This window comes from Hevea brasiliensis, chromosome 5 (genome assembly GCF_030052815.1).
Source record: "Hevea brasiliensis isolate MT/VB/25A 57/8 chromosome 5, ASM3005281v1, whole genome shotgun sequence".
NCBI lineage: Eukaryota > Viridiplantae > Streptophyta > Magnoliopsida > Malpighiales > Euphorbiaceae > Hevea > Hevea brasiliensis.
In genome coordinates, this window is record NC_079497.1 from 1,834,867 (window position 1) to 1,859,449 (window position 24,583).

Sequence of the window (24,583 nt, forward strand, 5' to 3'; positions counted from 1 at the left end):
CAATCTGTAAAGGGTTGCGTCTAGAAACTGGGATGGGGCAGAATCTATTTATAGCTTTTTTTTTTTTTTGCCAACAGAATCTATTCATAGCTTGAGATTGAAACTGTTTTGAAAATAACATCTCCTTTGCAAAAGTTATTTTGTTATTTTCAACTTTTTATTGTTAAAATATATAAATTTAAATATTTTTAAGATAATGATATCCTTAAAAAATAATAGCAAACAAACTTTTAATAAAGGGTTTCAACAAAATTAATATTACGTAAGGCAAAATATTTAATTTAGTCATTATATTTATTAGTGAAGTTTAATTTAGTTTATTTTTAATTTTTAATTAATTTAATATAAAAGTTTAAATTTAAAATTAATTTAATTTAAAAATTAAAAATATTAAGAAATTTTCTTAATTTTTAAATTAAATTAAATTTAAATTTAAATTAATGATAAAATTAAATAAAAAATTTAAAATATGTTAAATTAAACTGTTGCATAAATATCATATTATATATATGTCAGCGAATCTTTCTCAATACACATAAAGATGTACAAAGTTGCAATTGGGCCAAATGAGTACCACGCAGAAATCAGATGTGACTAAAAAATTGTACCTCTAATTTTTTTTTTTTCAAAAGAAATTGTACTTATAATTGAAAAATTAAACTTAATTATTTTAATAAAAGATAATTTTGTTATCAATTTGATTTGATCAATAATTTTAATATATTTTAGTTTTCAATTAGTAACTCGATTACTTTTAAAATAAAATAAAGTGCTGTACGTACTAAAAAAGACCATTAGTTTCTCACCTATGTGAATAAGGATGCATCAGGCACAATAATTTTTCTTGAAATAGTACTTATATTAATTAAAATATTTAATTAATATTATATTATTTACAATAATTTTTATTAATAATATAATTATATTTTATTAATCATTTTTAATTATATATATGTTTTTCAATTAATCCGATTAAACTAGATAATCAAGCTGAATTTTAATTCAGTTATATTCAATCAACTACTAAATAAATTTTAGTTCGATTGATATTTAAAAATATTTAAAAAAAAAATTAGTTAAAAATTTTATTATTGAATGCTCACTTCTAAAAATACCCAATTCTCACCTTTGCAATAAATACTGAACCAAAACTTGTTAAGTAGACATCAATAAGAATATCGACAAACACAAGGAATGTTGCTGGAAAACCGATCGCAACATCTACCATCACTATTGTCATAATCAACGATGTTTACAAAGATTGCCAATTCAACCGTTGGAATTTTCAGTTGCAAAGGAGAAACACGTTGAGTACTAGAACATGTAGTTAATGTATTAATGGAATCATGTTTTTGGGTAAAACATCATAATCAATAGCGTTTACGCATCAAGTATGCACAAAAAATAATTGCACGGTAAAATCTTACTGTTGACTCTGTAAAATGAAGTCCTTCAGCAGTTTCCTATAATCTTTTCCATGACATCTTCAGTAATTGTTTATCTACAATAAGCCACAAATATTAATCATTCTCGATGTGTAAAAAAGAAAAGGAAATTCACATTGATTAAAATAAAGAGATCTACAGAGACAATAAAAGTAATTTACCCTTGATAATTCCCATTTGGGAAATTTTTTTACTGCTGATTTCAATTGAACAGGAAGAAATAAAATGGTTCATTGATTGATACTTACACAACGAGTATATCAATCAATTGGGTGTTTGTCATTCTGCCGTGAAGTATAATGTGCAGAAAGCAAAAGCAGAGATAGGAAAGCACTTGCAACAAAGATGGCATCAAACCACCGATGATAGAAATCAAACTGAATATCTCCACCCAATACATCTGTTATGATCATCCTGCCAAGCGATACCATATCAGATAAAATCAAGCATAGCCTATAAGCAGCATGATTAGGGGAGAATCAGGTCCTTGCTATATATAATCATGCGGTGAACGACTAAAAGGTGGCCACATGACCCTACTTGTATACATTCACAGATTGAACATGTATCATACAATCCGAAAGAAAAGAAGTGATATAGTCTTGAGTTGAACCATCATCATACCTGTATTCATTTGCTAAGCTTTTCCTTATTAAAAGAATAGACGAGACAAAGTACATTCCCATAATTTCGGACAGAAAAAGCACAACATTGCTTGAAGATCCACTCCCTACTCTGGAAACCGCAAAGAAAAACTACACACAGCCAAACACTTTATAAGTCAATCACTGATATAAGCAGCTTCCATTCTAGTTTCCACCTACGCTCTAAAACTATTACCCCCCTAATCTAACCATTGCCCTTTATTTAAGCCTGGAGCTGATTATGTTCACACAACTACAGTCAAAATTTTTCATTTGTGGTGGGATTGGAGAGGCAGAGATGCCATATAAATTAACTCAATTGAGTTTGTTTGACCTCAGCTAAATTGGGATTGAGACCAAGTTGAGTTTAATTATTCATATAGCTCTTTTTTTTATGTGAATCCAGCACTTGCATAGACTAATTACAGCCATTCATCCACAAGCTAAAGGCAGAAATCATACTTCTAGAGAGACTCCTCTGCATAAATTGAACAATAATAATAATAATAATAATAATAATAATAATAAAAACAATGCAAAATTACCTTCATCAGATTTGTTAAAAACCCCCGAACTGATATAACGACCAACACTCCAATGAATATCAGTGAAATGTACTGTATAAAAAAAGAATATGTAAGACACTGTTCTCAGCCACGCAACATACTTCACAACATTCTTAAGAAGCATACAACAATACTAACAGCAAATGCACCAAGAAGTTAATTTGATTTTGGCATTTGCATACAACACCCAGATAATGGTAAAATTACTCCCATCTTGCAATGACACTGTGACAATTGGAGGTGTGATTTAAAAGTTATTTTAAACTGACCTGTGACAGTAATGCAGCATTGATACCTATATCAAAGAACTGCAAGAATATGCTGATAGTCATAGTCACAGGATCTACTGAGCCAGCCTGCAAAAACACATTCTTTACAAATTACAATAACAAGAAGGTGCAAAATGGTTAAAGGTTTGAAACTATAGGGAAATAAAAAGTTGAGTAAATTAGAAGGAACCATTTTACCTCCTTGAAAATAACACTTTGCAAAGACTGCAAACACAAATACAGTAATCAGTCATTTGTTCTTCATAAATGAGATTGAAATGAGAAAAAGGAATTAACTGGAGGACCAATCTAAAATTCCATTTTATTGAGGTAAGACTCAAAAAGCATTGCCCTCAGTAGAACTATGTTCAAAGAATAAACCAAAATGATTCTCATTCAATACCATAGGACAATTTGGATTCTAAATGTAGATGACAGGGGTTCATCAGAAAGGAATGCAGTCCATAATTTACCAAAAAATCAGATTTTTCTCTGTTTGTTAGGGGAATTGAAAGAGTAGAAGGATAGATATTTTTAATTAAAATTAAAAAAAAATCCTGTTCAGTTCATATTGACCATTTCTTTCACATTCCATAATAACTTTTCTCTGAGATGATGTTAACATGCATCTACATTGTATTCTGAAAGGAAGTATCCCAGAAGATCTTGAACACCTGTTGAGTAATATGATAACCATACCTTAATCATTTTATATACACAATAAATAGAACATGCATAGCCAAGTAGATTCTGCATGTGACCCCTCCAGGTCCGAGAAAAAGCAGCTGCCTCCTGCAAAGTAAGAACAAACCTGAAAGCTGGTTAAGAAGAGAATCAACATTAAGAAGAAAAAAAAATAGATCATTTAACACAAGACGGAGCAAATGGATATGAACACATTTGTTTTTATTATATGAAAACAATTAAAACACACACATTATTGCCATCTAGTGATACAATCATACACTGCTAAAGATATTGAGAACAGAGTTAATGAATTGGACATATTGCAGCAGCATATCCTAGACATACACCTTGGCTTGGCGAAGCTCATATATTTCCAGGAAAAGCTGCTTTGAAAGTTCTTCTAAAGCTTGTACCTCTGCTTCCATGATTTTAATATCTGGGGAACAAACAAGAACAATATCATTACGAATCAACAGAAGAGAACAGGGAAGGCGCTAAAACTGATGCGTGACAAAATCTTTAGAAAGTAGAAGCCTAATGCTTATATTATGGACAGAAACTCTATCGTGCAATTCACCAATGCCAAAAATATTAAAAGCAACAGACAGACGATGACAAAACCAAATTTCAAAAAGAATACAGAGATGAAAACAAACAAACACAAGCCAGAGGGTAAAAAATCTGACAAGTTTGAAGATGAAAATTTACCAATAACTTTAAACACTTTGTACATGAAAATCTTTGATATTAAATGCATATATTTTGTATGCTTTGAACACCCTGTACATGGAAATCTAGATGACAGTTTACAGTTTCCAAAAAGAAAATGAAGAACAACCTGGTATGCCAAATGGTGGTGAATTTATTAACCTACCAGCAACGGTAAATGACAGCAGTATGCCAAATGGTGGTGAATTTATTAACCTACCAGCAAAAGTAAATGACAGCTGAAGATGAGTGCAAAATAGATGAGTGAGAAACTATGAAAAACCCCGTTTCCAGATCTATAAAACCAATGATTGCAAGGAAAAAGGTAAAATAACAATAACCTTGCTCCTTTTGGTCATCTTGAACTGATCGTACAACTGTTCCAACTATTCGTTTAAAGAAAGATCTGGCCTTTAGATTCTGCAATACATAACCTCAAGAGAGTGATATCAATTAATTGGGATTTGAAATATCAATAAAGATAGCAACTGTTGGTTTTGGGAAAAAAAAAAAAACTAAAAGAAGCAAAAAGTTTTGAGAATATGAAGAATCAGTTAAACTACCTCTTAAATCTTAAAATGTATCGATTGAACATTTTTAGGGTTTCTACTTTCTACTGATAGTAGACTCTATATAAGTTAACACCATAAAAGACAATGGTAACCAGATATGGCCTCTTCGATAGGGGGGTTCTTAAGATTGTTCAAAGACATACTTTTCAAAATCACTAAGCTAGTTATTGCCTTACCATCTTCGCTCATTAGGACCGAAAAGTTCAGGAATTTTCTGATATAACACTTTTTTATTTTTTCTATTCTGCATAAAATGTTCTAATTTATGTGTGTTTATTTTCTAGCCCAACTTTTAGCATTTGATACAAGGAGCAAGTATTCAATAAAATGCATGAATGGACCTAAAGTGCAAATCCTAAGAAAGATATATGGAAACATTGAGAAGAATTAGATTGGAAAATGGATCCACTCAGAGGAAGACAGCATGGTACCCGCTCAAGATAAGTTAAAGGTTGTTTGAGATTGCTTAGCCATGTCCAACAAGCATCCACAGTCAGATATGGAAGAACAGGCGAATTCAAGTAACAGGAATAATAGACAAAAAATAGTATGGATTGAAATGGTAGAAGATAATTTGGTATGACAATAGCACATAACTTTGTCCTAAAAAAAGCACAATGGAGAAAAAGAGATTCGTGCAGTAAAAACAATCAGATAGTCTAAGCCTTCATCACAATTTTTTGGTGCAACCAACCATTGATTTCTATAACAAAACCACGCAAAAGTTAGATACTTTTCCTCATTAGATACTTTTCCTCATATTTCTCTAAATTCACTTCTATCATAAAAGTATATCATGTGATACATGGTAAAATATGTATATCAGGAGCACAATTCCATACTATGTGAATGATACTATGACAATAATGGAACATCACATCTGAAAAAAATCATGAATCACGTATTAAAATAAGTATTGATATCAAAAATCTCATGAAAAGCATAGTTTGGCTAAAAAGTGTTTCACACCCAAAAAATGTTGAATCAAAGACATTGCAATAACATAAAAGAAAGAAACCTCCTCTGATCCTTGAATTCGTTCCATCTCCATTTGAGAAAGAATAATTTTCTTTTTCTTTGCAATACAAGTCTCAATCGATTGCATTAATTGCCTTTCCAAAGCCTTGATCTCTGATTCCTCAATTTCTCTATGACATTAAGAATATAAATTTGCTAGAAATTAGTAACCATTTAATCACATAAGGAGAAAAATATAGTGCACTTATCTCAACAAATCTAGCTCCATAAAATTGTATTGAATACCAAGACAGCATAATCAAACAGCATAACACACATGAAGATTAAAGCATTTGGACATCAAACTATAACATTATTCCTAGGAAAGTGATTCCAAGAATATATTGTTATCTTGTTTGGTTAGAATAAGAGTTTCCAAGGAAGAAAAAGAAGAAGATAATAAACAACAACAACAACAACAACAACAACAACAACAATAATAATAACAATGCCTCGATAAATTTATTGTTTTATCCTTGTTCCCATAGGGATATAACTTTCCCACCCTTGGAGTCCAATATCTTAAAGGTTGAGAAATAGTTTGAGTCCACAAATACCTATAATTGTAATGCTTAAAATTCAATTTTGTTATTGAATAAAAAACTAGCAGCTATGCTTCTTTGGATCGTGTGATGCAATTCTACCTTTGGGTATCGCCTATAGTAACTTGGGTATGATGCCTAAGGAAGTTTAGACGTGAAGTCTAAACTCTTTTATTTTACTGTTCAGTGTTCATGTGTTACTGTTAACTGTGCCTAATTTCACCTTCTTAATCCCACCCTTAAAACAAATCCTAATTATCCACCTAAATTTCTACTCATTCTAGCAAATAACCCCAAATCCAGTATCAATATACAGTCCTACAAGCTGTCCTACAACAAACAACCATGAAGGTGAAGCTGAGAACGTGATTAAATGCATAGTTACACTGAATTAAAAGCAACAGAGTGGGAAAAGGAATGTTGGGAGTTGCACAGAAAAAGGCATAAAATCATAGAATGTACCTACCTAATAAAGAGGGACAAATAACTGTACGGTAAATTCACAGCTCCAAAACCAGATAAAACAGCCGTGACAGTCACACCAATGACCCCAATTCTGCTGACTAGCTGAGGCATGGTAAAGAAACCTAAAAGAGCAAAATTGAGATCAGTCAAACAGCAAAAGTCAATGAGTAAAATTTTTGAAATGTCAAAATTTACATATATAATCAAGTATAACCAAATAAATTAGAAGCACAAAAGAAGATGCGTAAAAACATATCGGAAGTCATGCAAAGGTACATATTTCTTCTCACTATAAATTATATGGTTTACTGCAGAATGATAGTATGTTAAGGATTATAGAACAAGCATATGATTGAACAATAAAATACATCAGGATTATCCAGAGAATGGACACTATGCATCCACAACGAAAACCTGCATTCTCATATATACTAAACCCTAATGACAAGATATACTAAACCTTAGTGGCAAGGTCTTACACGTACATAGATAATTAGCCTTGTCCAGAATCCCAGGACAAATGTGTTTTCCTTCAATATAGCATGCCCAGCACAACAAAATGGATACTCAACTCAACTTAACTAAGTCTTTATCCCAAAAATTTAGAGTCGACTATATGGATTCTCTTTCTCCACTCTAAACGATTTTGGATTAAATCCTCGGAAATGTGTAATGCTTCTAGGTCATGTTGTACTACTCTCCTCCAAGTCAGTTTAGGTCTAACCCTTCTTTTCTTTCTATCATCTATCCTAATGTGCTCTACTTGTCTAACTAGAGCTTCCATATGTCTACGCTTCGCATGACCAAACCACCCCAATCTCTCTTCTCTCAACTTATCCTCAATTGGTACCACTCCTATCTTTTCTCTAATACTCTCATTACGGACTTTATCTAGTCTAGTATGGCCACTCATCCACCTTAATATTCTCATCTCCGCAACTCTTATCTTAGACAAATACGACTCCTTCAGTGCCCAACACTCACTACCATATAACATGGCCTGTTATATAGCTGTACGGTAAAATTTTCTTTTCAACTTATTAGGAATCTTGCGATCACATAAAACTCCCGTAGCACGTCTCTACTTCAACCATCTGGCTTTAATCCTATGACTAACATCTTCCTCACATCCCCCATCTACTTGAAGGACTGAGCCGAGATATTTAAAGTGATTACTTTGGGACAGCATCACTCCATCCAAACTAACTCCTTCCCTATCACCAGTTCGGCCTTTACTGAACTTGCAATGCATGTATTCTGTCCTCGTTCTACTTAACTTAAAGCACTTTGACTCTAGAGTACTTATCCAAAACTCTAGCTTTCTATTGACTCCTTCTTGCGTCTCATCTATCAAAACTATATCATTCGCAAACATCATGCACCAAGGGATACTCTCTTGTATATGTTTCATTAATTCATCTAAAACTAATATAAAAAGGTAAGGGCTTACAGCTGAACCTTGGTGTAATCCAACTGAGATAGGAAAATCTCTGGTGTCCCCTCTTACTGTGCGCACAATAGTAGTTTCTTATTCATACATGTCTTTCAACACTTGTATGTACCTAATAGATACCCCCTTTTTATTCTAACACTCTCCATAAGACATCTCTTGAAATACTATCATAAGCCTTCTCCAAATCGATAAAAACCATGTGTAAATCTTTTCTCACATCTCTATATTTCTCCATCAAGCTTCTAATGAGAAAGATTGCTTTCATAGTTGAACGACCAGGTATGAAGCCAAATTGATTGGCAGAGATAGAAGTATCATAACGTAGTCGATGTTCCACAACTCTCTCCTACAACTTCATAGTATGGCTCATGAGTTTAATTCCCCTATAATTTGAGCAACTCTATATGTTTCCCTTATTTTTAAAAATAGGTACTAAAATACTCATCCTTCATTCATCAGGCATTTTCTTTGAATTTAGAATCTTATTAAACAATTTAGTTAACCATACTATTCTCATATCTCCCAAACACTTCCATACTTCAATTGGTATTCCATCGAGTTCACAGGCTTTACCCACTTTCATTCTCTTAAGTACTTCCTTTACTTCTAAAGATCTAATCCTTCTAGTATAATTCACATTATTTTCTATTGTTCTGTAGTCTATATTCATGCTATTACCATTTTGACTATTATTAAAGAGATCATCAAAATAATTTCTCCATCTTTCTTTAATATCATCATCTTTCACCAACACTTTTCCTTCTTTATCCTTAATGCACTTAACTTGATTGAGATCTTGACATTTCTTTTCTCTCCTCCTTGCTAATCTATAAATATCTTTCTCCCCTTCTTCAGTTCCAAGTTTCTGATATAACTTTTCAAAGGCCTGCACTCTTACTTGACCAACTGCCTTTTTTGCTTCTTTCTTTGCTATCTTGTACTGTTCATATGCCTCATTATTATCACACTTAGGTAATTTCTTATACCATTCTCTCTTTCTCTTTACTGCCTTTTGTACTTCCTCATTCCACCACTATCTCTCTTTTGAGAGTGGTCCATGTCCTCTAGACTCTCCAAGTACTTTTCTAGCTACTTCTCTAATCTTTGATGCCATCTGTATCCACATACCATTGGCCTCCATATCCAGCTTCCATGCTTCGGACTCGAGAAGCTCATTTTTGAACTTCACTTGCTTTACTCCTTTGAACTCCCACCACTTTATTCGAGCTACACTATTTCTTCTAACCTTACTTGAATTGTTCCTAAACTTGACATCCAAGACTACTAACCGATGTTGACTTGTTAAAGCCTCTCCCGGAATGACCTTACAATCCTTGCATAGAGTTGTATTTGTCTTCCTGATTAAGAGGAAGTCAATTTGACTTTTATGTTGCCCACTTTTGAAAGTCATTAAATGTGACTCTCTTTTTATAAAGTAGGTATTTGCTAGTATTAGGCCGTATGTCATAGCAAAATCGAGAATGCTTTTTCCCTCCTCATTTCGGTTGCCAAATTCAAAACCTCCATGAACATTCTCATAGCCTTACCTATCACTTCCTACATGTTCATTTAAATCTCCAACGATGAAAACATTCTCTTCATTCGGTATGCTTTGTATTAGATCATCCATATCTTCCCAAAACCTTTGTTTACTCTCACTATCTAGTTCTATTTATGGGGCATAAGCACTAACTACATTTATTGTTTCTACTTCTAGTACTAGTCTTACTAGTATAACTCTATCTCCTACTCTTTTCACAGCTATCACAGCATCTTTCAATATACTGTCTATGATTATGCCCACGCCGTTCTTATTTCTCTCCTTTCCTGTAAATAACAGTTTGTACCCTGAATTACCCACTTCCTTACTTTTCTCTCCTACCCATTTAGTCTCCTGAATGCAAGCAATATTCACCCTTCTCCTTTTCAAGGTATCCACAAGCTCCATTAATTTTTCTGTAAGTGATCCAATATTCCAAGTACCAACCCTGATTCTCCTCCTATCATGTTCCTTCCTAATTGATATCTTTTTATGATATCTTCTATTATTCTCTATGCCTATATGGTGTTCTATTCCACTATCTGTTCTACCATCTGTCCTATGGACTAACTTCTTTACCCACAACCGTCCATGATGCGGGAACACTTGCTCATTTAACACCACACCCGAGCGCCGACGTGGCATGTCGCTTTCAATGAACGCCCTACACCCTCGCATATTTCTCACTACACCCGGGCTCCGATGTAGCGCGTTGTAAGTAGAGGACGCCTCAACGTTTAAATCATTTGAATCCATGTCATAAGACGTGACAAAATTTTTACACTGGTTCTGGTTGTCACCTACCGCAACCCTTCTCCTTTATCCAGGCTTGGGACCGGCTAGACGTAAACTACTTAGGCGGAGTTCCAGCACAACAAAATGAATACAAGGGGGAAAATAGATATAAAGATATAACCACAGAAAAGATTTCCAAATACTTAAAGAAGTTTCTACAATCAAAGCCTTTACATTGGTTTTGTGTGCGCATATTTAGATAAGTTAATGCCTTTAGATATAACAGCTTTAACATTTTAGTAATCAAAATCAAATTCATTGTTAACCACAATTTGCTTTTTTGGTATGATCATTTTAAATGTGATATTTTCGGTTTCATATTGTAGACTCAAGAGATGAACAGCCACATATTTTCCTGCAGACACTAGCAATAGATCACAACTTAAGCACAAGAATCTCATGCATGGGAATGGATTCACAATCTAGGGAAAATGGAAAAGCAAGCAAACATGCAGAACAATAAACAAAACTATACGCACACACGCACACACACACACACACACACATATATATATATATATATATATATATATATATATATATATATATATATATAGAGAGAGAGAGAGAGAGAGAGAGAGAGAGAAGCTAGAACATAACAGAAAACTAACAGAAACCTTTATCAGGAGAAGGCATTGGGAAGTGAATGCCCATGCGCCAAAAAGCATAAAGGAAGGCCAGCAAGAACAAGATGGCCCCAAGTGCAGCTCGTTCCTTCCTTACACCTAGCGTGAAAATCCAATTCATACAAAAGAAGGAAAAACTGATCACCAAATAAATTTTCAATAAAAAATATATTTAATTTTGATCCTACCAAGTATAGGGAAATCATTACTTCTCATCTAAGCGTAAGAAAACACAAAATCCTACCAAATGAAAAACAAAATTGCAAAATGGTTTTCCACATAAATTGCCTCTTTATTAGAAGTCAGGAGAGGAAAAAAAAAAAACAAAGATTCCAAGTACAAATGCATATAATTGCATATTAGGAATCAGTAACAATAGAATTTCTTGGATTGCATTTGTAAATTGACAGCAACTTAGCTGCTGAAATAAAAAGTACACAATACTTGCAGCATTGTTCTAAAAAAGATGTGATTTAGACAATTATACAGCAAAATCTTATAATTAAGTCAGAAAGTCTCCGGATGATATTTTCTATTTTTCAAAATATAATCATATCCAACAATTGAAGATAGCTAAGTAACAAAGAATTCTTATCAGGAACGCTTGACAGTCATCTTTTTATCTAGTTAACGGTGCAGTTGGCTTGTTTCCTCTCCTCTTTGTCTTCAAAATTATGCTTCATGTACGTCTTATACATGGCTTTATAATGCATATGTCTGCTTGTTATCTAAAAACCAATTTGGTTGTGTAGCGCAAAAATCAGTATGGCAGCTAGTTTTCTTATAATAAAGTTCATGAAGAATGCGACAGAAGAGACAAAAATGCCCTCTAAGTAGGGTCTGCCAATCTAGATAAGGCATGAGGAAAATCCTATATTATATATAACAGATAAAGGGAGTTTACATAGCATTAAATGTTATATAAACACATATACAGAAGAAATGATAAATCTTTCGAATAGAGGGAAAGAAGCAAAAATGGCAAAACCATCAAACTGGCTAAGCAAATATACAGTGTAATAAGTGGTTAAAAACAGGATAACCAAGACAACATACCATTGTTACAAAGCATTAAGTAGCAGTGATAATAAGGTAGCATGAACACCAATAACAACATCAAACAAAACAGATCCACCTTCCAGTTAGTCCATCTTGACCTACAGCCAAAAAAGCAATACAATTGGCAAAGATCAACAAAGTAATCGCACAACATCTTCTTCAAAAAGTTCATTCATTTCAGTTCTCAACTGAAGAGTCGCTTAGCTCTAAAAACTAGTGTTGAAGCTCTTATTTCTTCTTGAATCTAAATTTTTCTTCATTAAAATTCAATTTCTCCCATTTTCCACATCAATTTGCTCAGCAATCAAAAGGTTACTAAACAAACAACCAAGTAACAAGAATTAGCAAAGAGAAATGAACGTTACTCTTTGGAGAGGAGAGGGATGATCTCGAAGAGAACGAGCTGGAGAAGATTGCAAGAGAAAGCAAAAACGACGCTGAATATGATTTGAACTAACACTCTCTTCTCTTCATACTCTTTATAGAGTCTCTGGTTCAAGAACCAAAGCCCCGCCCAGCCCAACAGGCAAAGCGACCCAACCATCACCACACCCTCGTAAATCGCCATTCCCAAACCCATCTCTCTCCCTTACTCACTCACTATATTTACAGATTGTTTCTCTACTACTTCTGCTTCTCTCTTATGGTGATCTAAATCTAATGCTCTAGATTTCAGTTGGTTCTGTGAAGATGAAACACACTCCTAAATTTTGGGAATCTCTCCTGTCTTGATCTGCCTGTGTATGGAGTTCTCTTCCATGGAATGAAAACGAGACGTTTCTTTTTGAACCAAAATTGACTGCGAAACGTTTCTAGGGCCCTTTATAATGCACGCCTCTTCTAAAATTTGGGCTTAATATAGTACTGAATACTGATCCATTCTCTAAGGGCAAGGTTTTGTATTTTATTTTTAGCTCAAAGCCTTATAGGCCCATTGTCAAAGCCCATGAGCCCACGCTCCTGTAATTTGACAAGGTCTGAGCTTCTTCTGATATTAAGTTAAATTAATAATAAATGTCTTTTTGGAGAATTATCAAATTGTCCGGCAAGTCAACACCAGTAATAACGAGGACGAAGCTTAGTAACACGTGTCGAAACAGAGGATGGCCCAGGAAACGCGCCAGACATGAGGAAGGTGACGGTGATATGACGCGATGGGTGATAGGCCTGGGGGAGACAAATCAAGACAGCAAGGAGTGACGTTGACAGACGCGCAGATGACGCGAATGTACGGTAATAAAACTATTATTTATTTCCCGTTAGATGCCCTGACCACGTGATCCCCTACCCCACCTTCTAGCTGTCTTTGGGCCTCACTAGTGGTTGACGTCACTTCTCCTCGCCTTTAACGTCCACGCTCGTCAACATTCATCGCTTTTTCTTTTTTAATTTTATCTTTTTCCTATATTTATTTTTATTCATACATCAACTTTTATAAAATTAGTCAAAATAAATAAATAAAAATACTACACACCTCAAATTGAGCTAGCTCAAAATGATATATTAATAATTAAATTAAAATTTATTATCATTTTATCCTTTTAATATATGAATCATTTATGATAACTTATGAGCCATTTAACTCATTTATTAGCCACTTAACTATAAAATCTCTTCATTTAATATCTACTCACTAAATAACATTTTTTAATGTTAAATTAAGATGCTAGCAGCTGTTGAAACTCTAAAAATTAATGCTATGAAAATATACAAATTTAGAAATATTATATACTATAAATTATTACAAATAATATATTTGTTATAAGATATGATATATTGATTTTTAATGATAAGCTATACTATAAGTTATATTTATTTTTTTAAACTTCAAATATGATATAAATTTGATATATATTAATTGAAATGAAATAAATAGTATTTAAAAATGAAATTAAATATTATAACAATAAATATTGATATTAAAGTAAGTATCATATTAAAATTGGTTTGAAATTTGATAGTTGTGTTAGAATGATAATGATGGCGATGGTTTATTAGTGTAGGTAGGGTGACGGTCAAACTAGTTATATTTATATTTTTTCAGTATATAAAATATTAAAATATGATGTAAATTTCACTATATATATATATATATATTAAATTATATATACTCTATAAATACTAAAATCACTACAGTTTATAATAACCACTATTATCGTTATTTAAATCATTTACTTATAAATTATATGGATATAGATAAATATAAATGTAAAAATAAATATTACACATGATATACACTTTTAACAAATAAAATTTATATTTTTGAAAAAAATATGTTATATATATATATATATATATATATATATATATATATATATATATATATACAAACACACACATTAGAGTTTGTATAATATATATATTTTATGCAATAAAATGTTGGATGAGGGCAAGTAGCTTGATTGGCATAGAAGCATGCATCTCAGCGTGGTTCAAGGTTCAAGCCCTCTCTATATTAAATATTATTTTTTTTCATTTATAAGCACACTTAACACAATACATTCTTTATATATGTATATATATTTTTTTGTTGATTTACAAAGCGGATGAGGGCTAATAGCCCGATTGCACATGCCCCCAAGCATAAGGTAGAGGGTTTAGAGTTCGAATCTTTCTTTTGCCTTTTTTTTTCTTTATGATTCTTTATAATTCCTTTCATTAAAAAATATAATATTAAACTGTAATAATTTGAAGTATTTTTAAACCCTAATTAACACTTTTCCTTAAAATTATAATATAACAAATGTTTAGATTTAAAATTATAAGATATATATAAATCATTTACTTATATACATCTAGTTTTTTAGTATTAACACCACTTCACTACTATTATAATAATCACCTATACAACGATTAATAGTTAAATCAACACTATCACTATAATCACCACGTGTACAATATTACCGTCATTATTATCATTAAATCATTATTTTTAATTTAAATATAGAAGGAGATAGTCAAAGATATTTAGATAATAATAGAAATAAAATAAATTATAGATAGAGATATTAAGATTATCATATATATATAAAGATAAATAGAAGGAGAGAGAGATAAAGATGTGGAGAGAGATATATAGAAATGCATAAATCAATATATGTGTTGATTTCAAAATCAACACATATATTGATTTATACATTTTTATATATCATATATATAAAGATAAATAGAAGAAGAGAGAGATAAAGATAAGGAGAGAAATATATCTTTATCTCTCTCTTCTTCTATTTATCTTTATATATATGATATATAGAAATGCATAAATCAATATATGTGTTGATTTATTGATTTATGCATTTCTATATATCTCTCTCCCTCTATTTATCTTTATATATATGATAATCTTAATATATCTATCTATAACTCATTTTATTTCTATCATTCTCTAAATATCTTTGACTATCTCCCTCTATATTTAAATTAAAAGCAATGATTTAATGATGATAATGGTGGTAATATTGTACACTTTGTGATTATAGCGGTGGTGCTGATTTAACTATTGATAATTGTATACGTGACTATTCTAATAGTAGTGAAGTGTTGTTAATACTATAAAACTATGTGTATATAAGTAAATGATTTATATATATATATATCTTATGATTTTAAATTTAAACATTTGTTATATTATAATTTTAAGGAAAAGTGTTAATTAGGGTTTAAAAATACTTTCAATCATTATAATTTAATATTATATTTTTTAATAAAAAAATTATAAAGAATCACAAAAGAGAAAAAAAAAAAGGACAAATGGAGGGATCGAATCCTAAACACTCTACCTTATACTTGGGAGCATGTGCCAATCGGACTATTAGCTCTCATTCGATAAATTTTTGTATATACATACACACACACACACACAAGAGTTATTTCAAAATCAACACATATTGATTTATACATTTCTATATATCTCTCTCCACATCTTTATCTCTTTCTCCCTCTATTTATCTTTATATATATGATAATCTTAATATCTCTGTCTATAGCTATTTTTATTTCTATCATTCTCTAAATATCTTTAACGAGCTTCCTCTATATTTAAATTAAAAACAATGATTTAGTGATGATAATCGTGATAATATTGTACACGTGATGATTGTAGCAGTGATGTTGATTTAACGATTGATCATTGTATAGGTGATTATTCTAATAGTAGTGAAGTGATGTTAATACTGTAAAACTAGATATATATAAATAAATGATTTATATATATCTTATAATTTTAAATCTAAAAATTTGTTATATTATAATTTTAAGGAAAAATATTAATTAGGATTTAAAAATACTTACAATCATTATAATTTAATATTATATTTTGTAATGAAAATAATTATAAAGAATCACAAAAGAAAAAAAAAGAGACAAATGGAGGGATCGAACCCTAAAACCTCTATCTTATGCTTGGGAGCATGTGCCGATCGGATTATTAGCCCTCATCCACTTTTTAAATCAACGAAAATATATATATACATATATAAAGAATGTATTGTATTAGGTGCGCTTATAAATGGAAAAAAAATAACATTTGACATAAGAAGTGCTCGAATCCTAAACCACGCTGGAATGCATACTTCTATGCCAGTCGGGCTACTTACCCTTATTTAACATTTTATTGCTTGAAATATATATATTATACAAGTTATAATGTGTATATATATTATTTTTTTGAAAAATATAAATTTAATTTGTTAAAATTATATATCATGTCCAGTAATATTTATTTTTATATTTATATTTAATTATTCTTTGTAATTTAATTTATTATGCTAGCTCATCACCGCTGCATGTAGTAGCTCATATGTGCATGCATTAATGCAATAGACACACTTCTCGAATCATCAGTTCTTGAATGATGTGCATGGCTACAAGCAATAATAGCTTGTTGCATGCACACTTTCCTTTGCATGAGCTATTAAATGAGCTACCTCACAAACTCCAAGGTTTGAAGTTATTTTTAAACTGTTTCCTCTATTTCTTTAAAGATATAATAGTAAAATTATATACATTAATACTATTTGAGTTACTTCAAATTTAACTATTTAGCAGTGCTCATAAATAAATAAATAAATAAAAGAACACTTTCACAGCTTCATATCCATGTGATTCACACAATTGGCCTCGGATAATTAAAGATTAGATTTTTAAATTAAATTACAAAATTTTATTGAATTTGAATAGTTGAAAAATTTTTCAAAGAAAAAATATCAGCTCAATCACGAAGATGTTGTACATAAATGCATATGCAAAAGTATATATCAACTAGGATCTGATCTGCAAGCTAATAATTTTTATATACCAAGAAGCAACTAGTTCCAAGTGAAGCCAAAAATTGTTGCCCCCTGTTTCAATACAGAATCCCACAATATTCTTGGTTTCTCAATCACCACAGCTGAATTTGTTTTATTCTACAAACTAAAACTGGAGTTTGCAAAGCTTCAAATGTATGCATTACACAAACATCTATGCGGATAACCACAACAGATTTAACCGTGATTGAAAATCAAAGTACGTCAAGGGATCGACGGATCTTTCAAGCATCTGCATGTTAGATACTGTTACAATTTGCCAGGACATTCTGCAACAGCTCCATCAATTCTTGACATACTCTCTCGGTTATCTGTAGCACAATATCAGAAGAAAGGAATCAGAAAAGAGACGGGAATTTCTGAATACAATCCTTGTTTTAAGTCTCACCATGTGGTGAACGAGAGCTTGGTGTGGACAAGTCGGATGAAGCCATGGGAGTAGATATTGAAAGGCGGGTTGTAGAAAATGAAGTTGGGTTGGATCTGTCATCTTCAAAGCCAGACCAAGAGTCCCTGGTTTTAGGCCACTCGTCAAAGAAGGGTCGAAGAGACTGACCGCCCTGCTTCACAGGTTCCCCAGTTGTAAATGCACCATCAAAAAATGAATGCTGGGGATAATCATTCTGCAACATTGAATTATCAGCCGACTTTGACGTGGCAAATGATGAGACTCTGGATTGCATCAAAGGCCATGCACTGTCTAGCTGCGAGTCAATCTGGAGACTCCTGTTGCTTCCTGAAGCTTCAGAGATGAAGCTATGCTCCCCAACCTCAGACTTAAGTCCTTGACCATACCTGTTTCAGCATCCATTAAGAGAAATCTTCTTTTGAAAATTGAATTGCAAACTATAAATTATTTTAGGGCGGTCCTTGACTCTAGTAAAGACAACCAAAATCAGCTAAGCATGAATTCTAAAGACAAGCATAAAATGAGGAAGCAAGCAATGAAAGCTGCAGGATAAGCAGTATAACTAAAAGGTATTCCATATCTTATAAAAACTGAATCAGTTTGGACTTGGGATATCATTAAAACTGCAATTGTGATCCTAGAAAACACACTTCAATGACTATCTGATGTCTCCGCATCAAGTTTGTGATTTGTCAGTGTTAAAACACATAGGATTGACTAAATTCGACATGCCCTTAACTAATGTGATGCATGAAATAATAAAACAAGGCATTTCAGATGATGCAGCCAATGAATTTGAGAACATTCATACTCAAATACTCAAGAAGCTTAGAGTACTTTCTAGTTCTTTTAAAATTTTACTTATTGTGTCACATGGATAATTTTGTAATTTCAGATTTGCTGGAAAGATCTAGATTCTATAGGAATCTTTATTTAGATCCCTTGTTGGGTAAGGATTACCTTTTTTGGATTACTTAAAGGTTAAAGTTTACTTTTGGGAATCAAATCTTAAAGGTTAAAGATTACCTTTTGACTCTATAAATATCTATGTTTGTAGTATCATAAAAAAGCTTTGATCAAGATGAATTATGGCAATTATGCTTTGAGTTTTGCGATGCAAATTAACCCTAAGTGTGATCCTACAGAACCTTGGGTGTGATGCCTAAGGAAGTTTTTAGCGTGAAGCCTAAACTGTTCTATTGTTCACTTTGCCTAATTCAGTATTGCAAACAGACCCAAAACCCTGCTTCTTGTACTACTTTTACTTCCCAAATCTACACCCTTCTAAACCTTTTGTTTTATTGTTTACAATCCACAAATATTCTCTTCTTTGTCAATTCTCCTCTTAGTTCCATGCTTTCACAAACCCTCAATTCTACACCTAAATTCCCAATCATTTTAGCCTTCACAAAGTCTGAAATTTCAGCATTAATTCTAAGTTCTAAATAAATAAATGAATCAATAAACAAGAAGAAAATTTGCCTTCAAAAAAGAATGGAAGTCCTTCCATTGCAGAGAATTGATGAAATACATTTCTTGTATCAAGTGCTAAATTAAACATGAGGACCCATAAACAGGTAAAATTTCAGTCATTGTAATAGCATTGGATACAACCAAGTTAAGAATATACAGCATCTTAGAACAGATCAGAAGGCCCAAAAAGCATATGGCACCGAGAAAGAAACGCTAGAATTAGAAAGGAAACCTGTGGAGGGTATAGGTTAAATGGATTTGGGATCAAAATATTAGTTGACATCCTGATACCTAAAAGAAGATGATAAAATTTTGTAGGTTTTGAGGAACGAATTGATAAAGAAAATACAGAAAATTCAAGCAACTTCAAAATCTAATTTCATATGGGAATATAACAATATTCAGATTCTTGGCTTAGACCGAACCAGAGAACAAAGTGAATAAATTATCCAATCAAACATTATCATATTTAGTAACCAAACAATATCATCTATAAGCTTTCTCATAATTAAGTTGCAATACCTACTATTCAGTGGCTTGTCCTCTACACAAGCTTCACAGATATTAAGGTCAACAAAGTGAAGGAATGAAAGAGAAGCTTGAAGGATGGAATTCCATTGGCATCCCCAACAGAATTTTCATCTAGCAAGTATCTTCAAACACAAATAGACCAGCTAATATAGCATGATGCATCTACCAATCGACAAAACCAGTTTTAAGAATTTAATGAAAAAAAGGTGAACAAGTGTGGAAAAACTGCAAATAAATGTTAAGAATAACATCCAGCAATACCTGGATATCAGAAATCATAATAGCTTTAGCAGTAAAATGTTGCAGACAGATATTAAAGAGAGCACAGAGCAGCATATAAAATCATTTTTAACACCATATATTCAGAATGAAATGTACACCCGACTTTCTCCAAAAGATTTAAGGCAGCTAATCCTTCTAACGTAAATTTTCTGCAAAACTGATTAGTCCACCCTCCTCATCTTCACATTTCAACAGAAACTGCAGAGGAAGCTAACACTAGTTTTGCACACTCAAGAAATTAAAAGAGCTTGCCAGAATTCTACAACAAATTTAACAGCATAAACAGCATGCAAAAGCAGAGACGAGTGACCAAAGAAAAGACAGAGAAAACAAACTCTGCAAAGACAACAGATTTGACAACTATTATCAAGGACATCAGGGCCCAAAACCTGAATCTAGCTAAAAACTGAAATGTTCCCGCAATTCATCTGCTACCTATATTGCAATAGTCTTCCCTACAATTCCTACCACACAAAATTGGCCCAAACACTAGATCTAGCAACAGTATGAACATATAAAGCTTTCCAAAATTTACTGCATATAGCAACATGTTTGAACACCAAAAAAATATATATACATGTAGCACATTAGGAACTTTGTATGCATATATATATGCATGCATATTTCACATAATATATAGAAAAGAAGCCATAAGCCTTTAACCATCAAGTACAAGGAAGTAAATGGTTTTGCTGCCTGCAGGCATAGATAACAAGTGTACTCTGCAGAGTTTCCCATAGGAAAACCAAAAGTCAGGCAGAAACTGACACTTCTTTTTATTCTGAAAATTGCAGGCTATCCTTGCCCACATAAATCTGCTGTCGTAGACTTACCCTTTTTATCTCTCTCATCTGTTCCTCTAGACAGAAACTGAAGAGAGTTGATAACTTTGCAACCATTGATGTGCTGAAGACAATTCCTAGTGGCTGTCAGAATTCTAGCATTATTTTTACAGAGAAAGCACAAAGCATAGTACGAGAGAGCAAGACTGACAAACAAAAATAACATTCTGTTGTGACACTACAAAGGTCCTCCCTCTTGTAGACACCAGGGCCCAGAACCCAGAGCCTGACAGAAACTTGAAAAATGTTTATAACATTTCCACTTCCAGATGACAATGATCCAGAATCTACCCTCTGGTACAAAATTTCACCCCAACAAAGGAGGAATGTGATGTACACAACAACTGACCACATTTAAATTTTCTAACATGAAGCCTATACTTGAATTATACGTTTATTGTTGTTCTTTCCTAAATAATATAATAATACTAGTTACAACAATTAGAAAAGCATAATCCTCCCATAAGTACTCTTATGAGCTTAGCAAGAGAGCTTTGTTCTCTCAAGTGATCAGGCTTCAAGTTACTATCCAATTTCCTAGCCTATCCAAATAAAAGCACAAATACATATATACATACATACTTACAAGAAGCAATACCTGTAATCTTTGCTAGGGATTCCATAGGGAATGGAGTCCATATTATAATGGGATTGGTTAGTTCCAGAACCAGTGCCCTGGAGATTACCAAAGGTGTGCAATGGAAGGTTCTGGAAGCCTCCGGTCCCACTGCTGCTTCCAGTAACAGTCAGTGATGTCACAGTGGACGATGACTGTGTCATAGTTTGTGATTCCACAGGCTTTCTTGAACGGTTGCGGCCACGGTGCATGTGGCGCTCACAATACTTGGAGTCTGGGTATGCATCTTTGGAGCACCTCCACTTCTTGCCATCAGTTCTCCTGCATCGTCCCGGCTCCGGGTCAACCTTCTTCCCATAGAAGGAGCAATAACCCGCTGCAAAATAATGCTTAAAAAGTGATACTACATAATGCAAATAATTCAATATCAATAGTGAGAAGTATCAGGAACAACAAGGACATGAGAATTCATTCTGCTTAGAATGGTATAATCTTAATAATCAGTGTCATACTATTGTATCAACAAATTATAGCAGAGGTACGCTGCACTTCATCATCTAGACATTAACAATATCACATGGACAACTACAGAAATCAGCTTAAATCATCTTCTGACATCAACAATTAGTAAAACCCAAAAGGGGGAAGGGAATATAATTGTCTAATGCTTGAAATAAAGAACAAAATTTTGAACCCTATCAATAAATCAAAAAAAGAATAAACTCTTGGCCAAGGAAGGGTCTAAGCAAGAAAAGTTTGTGTTAAACCAATAATACTTGGACACTGAACTTTTTCTTGTAGAAAATTTTGCATAAGCGTCAAAATCTCCAGTCTTTGTCCCTAAAAGCTAATTTTATATTGATCAACTATTGCCTAAACTATGACAACCCCCCACCACCGCCCCCCGCATTTAGAATCAAAGAATTTCTGCTGCAAAAGGGTATTTTCCGTTTGTCTTCTAACATTGAAAACCAACAAATATATCAACTCTCTCTTCATCTATTCCTTTTCTAAAAATAATAATAATAAGAGAAGAAGAATACGATTTGAAGCATAAAATCCACTGAAAAGTACCATTTCTTTCAAACCTTTTTTTTTTATATATATTTTCGAGTCTATAACTACCCAATCGAAAACAAGAACACAAAAACAAGTAAACAAACAAAACAAAAGCTTTCGGAAGAACGGATTTATTCTAAAAAAAAAAAATTATCATCAACAAAAACCAAAGTTTTATTCCAAAAAGAAGAGAGAGAAAGAAAGGGATACGCAGGAAGATTCCCAAATCAAATCAAGCACCGCTGGAATGAAAATTTTCAATCAAGAAACCAAAAAATTAGATGACCAAGACAAGAGAGAGAGTAGAAACGCACACAAACAATTAGAGAACTTGCTTACCGGTGGAATGGTGGAAAAATCTATGAGAAATGGACTCAAAGCTCTTCTGAATGGGGAGCACCAGATCAGGTGGCACAGGCAAACCTGCCACCATGTACTTAAAAATCAAAGCTTGGTGTTCCAGTTCTTGCCACTGAGACACTGTAAATGGAGACCTCATTGCCAACACCCCTGTCCCCATCCCCCCCGTGACTCCCCCCACCCCTCCTACACCACCACTATTCATCTCCACCGCCGCCACCACCACTTTCAACTACTCCTAGTATTACTACTGCTGCTGCTACTAACTATATCTTCCAGACCCAAAAACTCAAACATGGACCAGGACAGGGAGGAGGGACACGGGACACAGATCAGGCTGTGTCTCAACCATTTAGTATTGTAGGCTAGTGTGTATATATGTATTTGTGTGTGTTTGCGTGTCACAGTCTGAGTGTCTTTGTGGGTTGTTGTGTTGGGAAAGGGGGGCAGGGCAGTGTCTGTGAGGAGGGGATACTCAAAGCCAAGTTTGGTCTGATTTTATTGAGGGAGACAATTGTATTGCATTTGCATTAATGAAAAGTTTCCAACTAATTATTGGTGATTTTCTTAATAGGAATTTTTGTGTTTTCACTTTGCCAATTACTGCTGAAGCTGTTTTTGTTTTGTTTTTAAATAAATAAATTTTCTTTTTCTTTTTTTTCTTCCTGGGGTTTGGGTTTTTGTACTTTTCTTTTCTTGGCAGATTGAGGCTTTAATGGCTTTGGATCCCCCTGAACGTCAAGTGGTTGGCAATGGTCATAGGCTCTGTTTATCATTGCCCTTCGCAAAAGAAAAATATTTATTTAAATATATTAATTAAAAAATATTATAAATTAAATTTCTATATTTAAATTATCATAATTTTAAATTAACTAATTTTTTTAATAATATTTAAAATAATGCTTTTTAAAAGATAATTTATTATTTACTTTTTAGTTTTTGAGTTATAATTATTTATCAGCAAAGTAAACAACTTTAAATAAATAAATACAAATATTAACATAATTAATTTGTAAAATTATCAAAATTAAAATATCAAATAATAATCATGATTAAATCTCATGGAGTAACGTTGATTTGTACTAGTTAATCAATGTTTATGATTCGGTTCAAAATAAATACATGATAATTTATAGTTAATCTCATTAAGATTCATGAAAATGATTATCTCCCTCATGAAGCCAATACTTAGTTTTAATCACTAATTTTAATAATTTTAAAAATCCAAAAAAATTAGTTTTAATAATTTTAACCCTTCAAAATTAAGTTAAATTAATAACTTTAAAATTTCATCAAACATTCTATTACCTTATAAATCATTTTTCTGAAAATTTTAATTGATTTTTTTAAATTATA

General features: G+C 32.5%; 2 protein-coding genes across 3 annotated transcripts; both read right to left on the bottom strand.

Moving 5' to 3' along the window:
* Positions 1-1,178: 1,178 nt before the first annotated feature.
* On the bottom strand, positions 1,179-13,200 carry LOC110661876 (GPCR-type G protein COLD1). 2 transcript variants are annotated; one of them, XM_021820677.2, is made up of 14 exons: positions 12,754-13,200; positions 12,386-12,486; positions 11,321-11,428; positions 6,917-7,037; positions 5,910-6,039; positions 4,661-4,739; positions 3,959-4,047; positions 3,624-3,716; positions 3,123-3,149; positions 2,925-3,011; positions 2,635-2,706; positions 2,070-2,200; positions 1,694-1,859; positions 1,179-1,501 (listed from the first exon to the last, which is right to left on the bottom strand). In XM_021820677.2, the coding sequence occupies exons 1-13, from the start codon at positions 12,966-12,968 to the stop codon at positions 1,706-1,708; spliced, it is 1,407 nt and encodes a 468-aa protein (XP_021676369.2). In that variant the 5' UTR covers positions 12,969-13,200; the 3' UTR covers positions 1,179-1,501; positions 1,694-1,705. The 2 variants fall into 2 exon arrangements, with proteins under 2 accessions (XP_021676369.2, XP_058002530.1); XM_058146547.1 differs by lacking the exon at positions 12,386-12,486 and having other exon boundaries at positions 12,754-12,888.
* Positions 13,201-17,655: 4,455 nt separating this feature from the next.
* LOC110661875 (growth-regulating factor 4) lies at positions 17,656-23,749 on the bottom strand. Its single transcript, XM_021820676.2, has 4 exons — positions 23,207-23,749; positions 21,830-22,184; positions 18,083-18,489; positions 17,656-18,005 (listed from the first exon to the last, which is right to left on the bottom strand). The coding sequence occupies exons 1-4, from the start codon at positions 23,430-23,432 to the stop codon at positions 17,944-17,946; spliced, it is 1,050 nt and encodes a 349-aa protein (XP_021676368.2). The 5' UTR covers positions 23,433-23,749; the 3' UTR covers positions 17,656-17,943.
* Between the last annotated feature and the right edge of the window lie 834 nt (positions 23,750-24,583).

Coding starts and splice junctions, on each gene's coding strand:
- LOC110661876 (XM_021820677.2), bottom strand. CDS start 12,968: ATGGGTTTGGGAATGGCGATTTACGAGGGTGTGGTGATGGTTGGGTCG. Junction 2,201..2,634: donor TTTTAACAAATCTGATGAAG/GTAATTTTGCAT, acceptor GGCTGTGTGTAG/TTTTTCTTTGCGGTTTCCAG. Junction 1,860..2,069: donor AGCTTAGCAAATGAATACAG/GTATGATGATGG, acceptor ATCGCTTGGCAG/GATGATCATAACAGATGTAT.
- LOC110661875 (XM_021820676.2), bottom strand. CDS start 23,432: ATGAATAGTGGTGGTGTAGGAGGGGTGGGGGGAGTCACGGGGGGGATG. Junction 22,185..23,206: donor ATTTTTCCACCATTCCACCG/GTAAGCAAGTTC, acceptor ATTATTTTGCAG/CGGGTTATTGCTCCTTCTAT. Junction 18,006..18,082: donor AAGCTCTCGTTCACCACATG/GTGAGACTTAAA, acceptor ATTGTGCTACAG/ATAACCGAGAGAGTATGTCA.